The sequence below is a fragment of the Labrus mixtus genome, chromosome 2 (genome assembly GCF_963584025.1).
Source record: "Labrus mixtus chromosome 2, fLabMix1.1, whole genome shotgun sequence".
In the NCBI taxonomy this organism is placed as follows: Eukaryota; Metazoa; Chordata; class Actinopteri; order Labriformes; family Labridae; genus Labrus; species Labrus mixtus.
The window spans coordinates 5703187-5712397 of record NC_083613.1 but is presented as its reverse complement, the minus strand read 5'-3'; the positions used below and the strand labels follow the sequence as shown (position 1 = coordinate 5712397).

General features: G+C 39.8%; 1 protein-coding gene across 5 annotated transcripts in view; it reads left to right on the top strand.

The window, feature by feature from the left end:
- The first annotated feature begins 387 nt into the window (after positions 1 to 387).
- Positions 388 to 9211, top strand: part of LOC132982121 (VPS10 domain-containing receptor SorCS1) — a 164414-nt gene continuing 155590 nt past the window's right edge. For all 5 annotated transcript variants that reach the window (XR_009674675.1, XR_009674677.1, XR_009674678.1 and 2 more), the window contains exon 1: positions 388 to 1260. Coding sequence is in view for 2 of the 5 variants with exons in the window: in XM_061048418.1 (XP_060904401.1) it covers positions 538 to 1260 (723 nt within the window). In the remaining 3 variants the exon portion in view is untranslated. The remainder of the gene's footprint in view (positions 1261 to 9211) is intronic.

Sequence of the window (9211 nt, the reverse complement as noted above, 5' to 3'; positions counted from 1 at the left end):
AAACCTATTGAGACCTGAAAGGGTTGAATGGATCCAGGTTCATCATTGGTAAAATAATTCAGTTTCATCTACTAAATTAAGCGATTGACTTTCCTGGAGGGAGGCTGGTGATAAAATCTGCATCAGGGGGGGAAGAAGATTAGAAAAAAGGAAAAACACACCATTAATAGCTTCTTAGAGAATGTGGCCGTGAGGGGAAATAAACGAGAAGCAGAACAAAAAAATGACTGTATTACTGACGGCTTTAATTATAGAAGACCATATGGTGGAAAATAACAAATATGGAGAAAGACAGAACATTATCCATCTCTCACTCTCAGCTCCTCCCCCATGCGCGCGGGGCTTCGTCTGATCAAATCCTTCAACTTGGACCACTTAGACTCAGCTGCACTTTTTACAACACTGCATTTGGGCAACGCCACAACTTGCGCAGCAGTTCCTCCGCTTCCTCCTCCGAGCGCGAATTCAATTCCCCGAGACGAGTGTGAGGAAGAGGGACCATTTGCATCCCCCAGCAGAACTACTCTGCCACCGGAGATGGAGAGGGAGGTCAGATTTCCCCCAAAGTGGCACAGTTTAGCGCTTTGGTTTTTGCTTTTGATGACACTCTGCTGCTTCTACCATGCCACCGAAGCTGAGATAACTTGTAAGTCATGCCAGCCTGGAAATAAGTGGCGTGCACAGGAATTACTTCTGAAATTCGACACGAATGAACCCGCAACAGGATTAAAGAGAGAAGTTTTGGTGCGCGGAGACGGGGCAGGGAGATCCGCGGCTGCAGGTGCCGAAAGTCAGCGTCTCCGTTGCGCATCTGGGTCCGCTGAATGCGCTCCAGACCGGGCGGAATACGCGGAGCCGAGACTGAAACGGAATAATACACACTACCTGAGCTCAGAAGGCGAGATTGTTGTTGGCGAGTTTGCAAAGACGAAAGTTTCTGATGACAAAATGAACGGTCAGCAGAAAGGCGGTGATGCACTTTTGGTCTCTGCGAGCAGGAGCAGAAAGCGTGCCAGAAGAAATAGTGATGGTGGTAGAGTCAGATCCCCAGATTCAGCCAAGAGTCAAGACCCGGGAGAGGGCACGAGCTCCGCGGCCGGACGCAGAGTGACGCGATCTGAAATGCGCTGGAGCGGAGAGGAGCGGAGAGCCGCCAGTGCGAGACTGGATGAGCTCAAACTTAACAGCTCAATGTTCGCCTTAACCGGGGATTCATCTCACAACCAGGCTATGGTGCACTGGTCCGGCCAAAACAGCAGTGTAAGTCATTTATCTAAACATTTTTTGACTTGAAGCCTCACTGGGCATATGAACGAACCCACAGAGGAGGCATGTGCGCTCATGTTGTCCATCAGGTGGGCACAACAGCACCCTCAAGAGAGAAACCAGATCTCAGTGTGATGCGCCCTTTGAGATGCAGTGCATGTGTTTGTGTAGCCGATGTGTGTGAGGGGAGAGAGTGACAGAGAGAGAGAGAGAGAGGGTTACAGTGTGAGAGGTGAGAGAAACACTCTTCTGTGGGATAAACTGTCACCTAAGTTATGAAATGATGCAGGCATGTGAATTTCTCTTAACATCTTCTCACATCTGCATTTTAAACAACAAAGATTGTTGATTCATCTGGAAATGAATTTCCATGCTCCATAAAAAAGGTCTGGTTTGTAATTCAATCATTTGATATGAGGACATTGTATTCTGATCTAAGGCCAAAAAACACTTTCCTTTTCGATCGGTTCAGACCTTTTATTTAAGTTGTAGAAGGAGAAAGTGACCTCGAGGAGGGGAAGAGAGAAGGGGCAGTTGAGGTGGGGGGGGGGGGGGGGGGATCTTATCCCCGGAGCTTCTTCAGGCTGAGCAGCTGAATTGATGTCGGGTTAAAGCTGCTCATGTTGAGCAGGGAGCATCTCTGACCAGAGGGCAGGATTTTCAAGTGGAGCTGGAGGTTGTGGGAGAGGTTAAGCAATTTTCAGGCCTCCTCCTTCCCTCTTCTGAAGCGAGGCTTCCTCGAGCCACAGGCCTGAATGCACCTGCAAACTTAAGAGCTGCATCTCTTCTTGTAGCTTCTTGCTTGTTTGTCATGACATTGACAGAGTTCCTTAGTGGAGAGGAATGGGAATTTACAGTCTCTGAACTTCAGAGTATGTAATTGTATGTTCAGTTGTTTGTTGACGCACCAAATCAGACATCCAGCAGTGGTCTCCATGCACCTGTTTCTTTCTTTCTTTCTTTTTTTATTGTGTGTGACCCACCTGTAACATCTTGATATTGACAGAATTGACCTAAAGTTTGATATTGGCAGGATTCCAATATCAACTTGGTTACATATGGGAACGAATGGGGTGACAAATATGATGCTACATTTGAAATATCTTTTCTGCGGAAAATTTTAGGTATTTTACATTAATTCATTTTAATGAATGGAGCCATTTTTTGGTCAAGTTTTTCCAAAAGTAGTAAAAAGACGCTCTTAATAACTCAGGGACATTTGTATGTACTTTTTTGTCCATCTGATATCCTTGAAAACCAAAGATATTCAGTTCAAACTGAGACAAGGAAAGCCAGTCATTTGAGAGTTTAAAGAGCAAAGACACTGTTGTGCATTCTATTGAGGAAAAACTAAAAACCATCGCTTATTTGACTATTTGTATAATAAATTTTCTGATACATCCCCCAACCGACTATGTGTTCCAGCTCTTATTATAAGTATTCAGTATCAGGACTGAAACTCAGTTGTCATTTTTTGGCTCAAAATGACTCATTTTCAAATGACGCAGCCCTGCACCTGATCGCTCAAGGTTGTCGTTATAATTGTTCTGCAAAGCACAGACAGTGAGCATTTCCTCACTGTTGATATTTAGCATCATTTATAAGTGACCGAATGTGTCCTTTGCAAGTTCATCTCTCATCTTTCAAAGGCCGTCTCACAAACCCTGGAATTTATTTGAATGTCTATTACACTGTGTATTAAACCCCAACACTGAACAAAGACGAGTAAAGCTAGAGTTCTAACAGTGATGTCAAAGAATGCCATGATGCCCTATTATTATAAGACATCCACTTTTATGTGAGTCCCTGTGCAACCTGTCTCATTGGAGCGTTATGTGTTGTGTACCTCTACACGCTGCAGCTGGCAGTGCTGCTGGATGTGTCACTCTGAGCACTGACACCCATGGTGCAGCACATTTTATTACTTTGTTTTACCAGCTGCCTCTAATGCAGCATTTTGTCCATTCAGAGACGACACATACAGGTTGTAGGAGAAACAGAGGAGCTTTGCCTTTTGTTCAATTCAAGCATGAATCAGAACCTGGGCAAACATGCTTTATGTCGGATCCCGAGTGATAACCGAAGCCTCAATGCAATTTCAGATTATTGCTTTAAACTTTAATTAAAATTGAAAGACGAAAGACTTCAGGCAGATTAAGCAAAGAAGTACTGAAAGACAGTAGTGCGAGTGTATTCATTTGCTGCGAGGGCTGATATCTCAACCTTCTGTTCCTCCTCCTTCTTTCGTAAATTTTAATTGGTGTAGACCGGATATTGAAGGCATTACATGTAACAATGTCATTTTTTTTTCTAAGAAAATCTGGTATCCAGGAGAAGAAAAAAAAAATGGAGAATTTGTCTCAAGTCAATGTCCTGACTTCGCACAAGCGTACAGCTGTGTTACACCCACACCACTTAGCCATGTCTGTAACAAAACCAATTACAGTCAAACATGTATCACCAGCGCCCATGCCCTGCACTGAAATTCCATCCTGTGCCTCCGGTGATTCTGTGGGCTTGACAAAGTAGTGTAGTTCATGACAATGTGACCTTACAGGAGAGGCAGGGGAAACAAAAATCTGGATAATGCCCACCCCTTTTTCTTCCATTTTTCATTGTTATTTTGAAAGTCTCTGCCTCTGTCAATTTGTGTGCACCCTCTAAACAAAACAGTCATTACTATTTAGCAGCACCGTTTGATTTTCTGTGATCTGAATACTTGTTCAGCGATGAAACTATTTGCCCCTATTCTTTCAGTTGATCCACACGAGTTACTCAAGGCGTGCAAGAATAGAAGATCCTGCATTAAAAATGTAGAGTTGTTGCTATGAGCAGGAACAGGCATCCTCTGTCTTTACAATCTGAGCTGCTGTATAAATAAACAGATGAGTCATCAAAATGCCATGGAGCTAAAGTGAAAGGGATGCAGATAAGGGCTTTGCTGCTCTTAATGTTTAACCTTTAAGGCATTTACAAAGCGTGTCTCTTAACCAGCCTGCATGACTGGGAGCTTGTATGTCAGATTGGGTTGTAGCTTCTAATTATGACTCACGAAACATTGGCCACAGGAGTCATACAAGCTTTTATCAGCAAAACAGGAGAACAAATGTATTATGGGTAAAGAACACACAACAGTTCAATGGACTGTCCTGAATATAGGAGAAAATGGCAGTATGTGTCACCATGCCTCAGTCTTAAGCCATTGTGATATATCCCATTATGCTTTCCCATTAACCAGTTTGTGTCATTAACATACATTTTCTATTTCCTTTGGTTGCAGTTTCCTCTTGGCATGTTTTGGTAGAAATCTGAAAAATGTTGAAAATTGGTCAGACTTTTGGCCGGAATAACCACTGTTTCTAATCCCAGTATTCCCATGAGTCCAAAAAAAAAAATGGGAAGAAATGGGGGTAGTTTTATGTTTCTGAACTGAAGTGTAATTACTAATGCAACCTTAATGTGCACACGTTGCTCTGTAAAACACTGGTCCAAAGAATGTCTGGATCGAATTCAAAGACAAAAATTTAGATGTTTTTTTGTTTATACGTCTCTGCCTTTTTAATGCCTACCATTTTTGAATTAATGTTAACAATTTGTGCATACACGTACATGTAGTGTCTCGAGAATCCATAGAGTAGAACAAAATACAGCAACACTAAGTGTATTGATATTTGGTTTTGCCCATCTATGGAAAACATTTTCTGCTCTTTTTTTTTTACCATTTGCTTAATGGGACTTAGCACCCCTGTGATTGCACTTTCACCAAATCAGTCTGTGGTGGTCCTCATTCATATATTTCCCAATCCCATCTGCCACTCCATAATAATACAAAAAGAAGCATTGTATGCGTCCGCGTAAGATTATCTGAATGTTTCCGATGTTTTCAGGTTTAATTTTGATCATCAAATCAAGAGTTAGTTAATGCTGCTTAGCACTTAGCTTGTTACCAGGCTTTAAAATGTCAGGCTTGCTGTTTGCTTGGGTTTCTTGTTCCATATTTATTTTTTCAAGATCTCAGAAATAATACAAAGAATGTAAAAAGAAATACATTGTCTACTGGTTCAAGACTGCATAGAAAGTTTTTATTATACTCACATTTTAGCCTGATGAAAAAATGAAACTGCTGACAAGACAATCCCTGCATTAAATTGAGCTGTCTGTTTTTTTTCTTGTTGTTGTTTGAGTCCTTCATTCTCTGCATCTCTAGCTGGCATCCATGGCAGATTTTGAAATATATTGCTGTCTTTTTGGATACTACAAATGAGAAGTCCCTTAATGTAAGATTTATTTGTGCATCTTAGCTCTTTGATTATTCACAACTGGAATGGTTCAACAATAATAAAAGCACAATGTGGCCTCCAGTGAAACATTTTCATGCCGCTACTTTTAACATTTTATGTCAGCAGAATAATACAAGGCAGCTATTACCAACCAATTTTTCATTTACAATTATTGCAAAACAGTAAAAGTGAGAAAACAAATACCTGCTGAGTTGTTGGCACTATAATTGAGATTCTGAGTAAAAGGTTACAAGCAAAGAGCAGCCTCTCTGTGGGGCCTGTGGCATATTGCTCAGGTGGATGTACAGCATGCACCGCCACCGTATTATTTACATTATGAAATGTCACACATTGAGTACTTTGCTCCGTCACGCTGATGTATTCAGACTGACATATTGTCTATCAGTCGTAGAAGTTTACTCTTGAGCTTTGATGCGGTCAAAAACGTTGGACATTTCCTGCTCGAGCACGTCCAAATAAAAGCCAACAGAATGAGGTAAATTATAAAATAAATCATTTTAGAGAGAACAGTAATGTTGCAGCTTTTCACACACAGATGAACAAGTCAGATATATCAAGAGATTTTGTCACCAATTAATGAGGAGTCGATCACATGGTGTTCTTCGGAGCGTTGTGAGAAAGACGTTCACATATGCTGTCTTCGTCGACAGTCTCGCACTACCTCTCGGGGTGTTGAGGGAATATGGTTGTTTGTGCGTTCTCGTAGCCATGGCGACGCCCAATTTACTGCCAATCCAACGTTAGGTTGACCACAGTCAGGTCTGCTTTATGCAGTGGTATTCCACACATCAAGGCTTTATAAGTTTGCTTTATCAGACATTTGAAGGCTGTTGACGGCTCATGGGGTAGTAGGCTGGCTGTTCAGTGAACACATTTACAATCTGCTCATCAGAGATCACAGAAATTAAAAGCTGCAATCTAGGACAAACATATGCCAAGTGACTAGATTTGTGCAGCAGAGAAAGGTTTAAGGTTGCTGCAGTAGTATCTGATAGTTTGTCCATTTTTTTAACACGTTTGTGTTGAAGTTGTAAAAGGACAAAGCATTGTTATGTTTCAAATGTATGATTTGTAATTGGCTCTGCACCATAGCTTTGTCATGCTAGTGGCATGACTTGACAAATGGTTGTCAGTTTTTTTCACAAGTTTAGTCAAGACTGAGTTTTGTTCAGATTTTGCCAAATATCATTGTTCCTAGTGGAAGAATCCTTCTTTGTTTGATGGTTCATTTTATAGTTTTGTGTACGATTTAAGTGTGCAAATTATTCCCATTACATCTGGTATAGATATTTATTCTTCAAATGAGTATGAATCATAATGACTTTAGTCATCCACCAAAAGTCTCTCTTTTGCCGTCAGCTTTAGTTTTCACTCATCGTTGGGTTTCATACATACAGTATCCACCTGATAGTTTGGTACACATTTTAATAGAGTAGCAGTTCACAGAGAATGGATTCTAACAACTGGGGACAACTTTCCACCAACACATGGTTCGATCTCTTAGCAACTTTTCAAAGGACTGCCTTGAATTTTATTCAGGACGCACATGTTCCCTTTTGTGTTGTTCTCTCTCACTTCACTGACTGTGTAACTTTTTTTCTTGCACCATCATTAAGCCAAAACTGATGATTGATCAGAACTAACAATCTCATGAACCTCAGTTCTTCTTTGTTTTTTTGTGCTATGAAGCTTGTTGTAAGCATGCTAACATGCTTAACTAAGACAATAAACCAATAGCATCTGCAGGATATAATGTTGGAATGCCAATGTTAGCATTTAGCTCTGAACATTTAGCTATGGATATTTAGCTCTGAAGATTTAGCTTTAAACATTTAGCTTTGAACCTTTAGCTCTGAACATTTACCTCTGGATATTTACCACTGAATATTTAGCTCTGAACATTTAGCTTTAAACATTTAGCTTTGAACCTTTAGCTCTGAACATTCAGCTCTGAACATTTACCTCTGGACATTTAGCCCTTAATATTTAGCGCTGAACATTTAGCACTAAAATGTAACCTTCATTTTTAGCTCTGCACATTTAAACCTGAACATTTAGCTCTGAACAAATAGCCCTTAACATTTTAGTTCATAACATTTACATAGATAGATAGATCATATGACTCTCAACGTTTAGCTCTGAGCATTACGTTTTGAACATTTAGCTCTGAACATTGCTTTGCCTGAATACTGCCTCATAGACCTGAAGAATAATGAAAGGATTTTGGTATAAATCATATAAATTAACTAAGTGAATCAGCAAATGTTCTTCAATTTTAATGTTGTATGCACTGTTTTGATGTGTCTGAATAAACTTGTGTGTTTATGTCTTTAGAGGTCTAAGGCAGTTCAAATCAATTTTTAATGTGATATGCTTAAAAAGAGGGAGGTTTTTCTAAATAGATAATGAGTTGGCTGTTTTTTTGACCAACTCTTTAGCCAAAAACAGTTGACTTTTTGTAAACTTTCAAAACACAGTTTAAATTACACAGCTGAGGTTTTTTTTATTGTGCTTGAAGAGTTTTCAGAAGTTTCTCGGAGTAATTGACCTCCAAATTGCTTTGGCATTCTATTCCTCTTTTGTTGTTCAGAGCACTGACTAACAGTTTTCCTGGTTGCCAGGCTCACTCTTTACTTCTCAAGTAGAAAATAAATCACAAAGATGTGAATGAGTATGTAAAGGTTGAGTTGAATGAATGTTATTCGCTGCAAACATTGTCTGTCAAAAGGCACCTGGAATTAAAATGAACCACAGACATTCTGTATGACTGAAGTATGAACATATTAAAAATCTGTCCTCTGAGGTCAAGGCAGCTCTTAGCCCTCAAAAACTTCAGGCATTCATACACTTTTTATGACAAACTTTTGCAAAAAAACCAATTAATTACATCTTCCCTTTGACATGACATTCGTATTTATTTTATTATTTTGCCCAAACATTCTCTTCTTATGAATATGAATCTCAAAAACACCCGCAGAATATCTTCAAATTTGACTATCAGTCCACTTGAACTTGTTGGTGGTCAACTGTAATAAGTCAAGGTCACTGTGACATCACATCCCTCCCAATCTCTTAAACTATATAAATTAGAAATGTCAGTTGGAATTTTTTTTGACATTTGGTTAATGTTTATTTATACATCCATTCAAGAGAATGACATCATCAGACACTGTTAGCAGATGATCTCGCCTCCCTCTTATCTGTTCAGCTGTTGCAAGAATGTTCTACTGACAATTAAATCATCTGAAGAGAAATGCTAATGCTATTTTCACCCATAAAACGTTCAGAACATGTTCAGGGTAAGCTGCATTTTTTGAACGCAAAAGTCCAATTTTTTCACCTCAACTTTAGTCGACAGTCTCCCACTGTAAGGTGTATATGTAAACAGGCAACTGAGGAAGATTTTAGGAGCAGCCTGTACTGAAATGTGAGTCCAGGTGTGAAAAAGCCTTAAAGAGGAAGAAATGTTTATTCTCTGGTTTTATGTCCATCCTTTAAATGATTGTGTTGTGACCTCTCTTGTTCAATGAAGGCCTTCTTGTGTTGTCATTTTGCTTTTTAAGTTTTGAGTTTCAATATACAAAAGTATCCCTTGTCTTTCCCACAGCTCACGGTCGATTAATGAGGAAAAACATACAAATTTA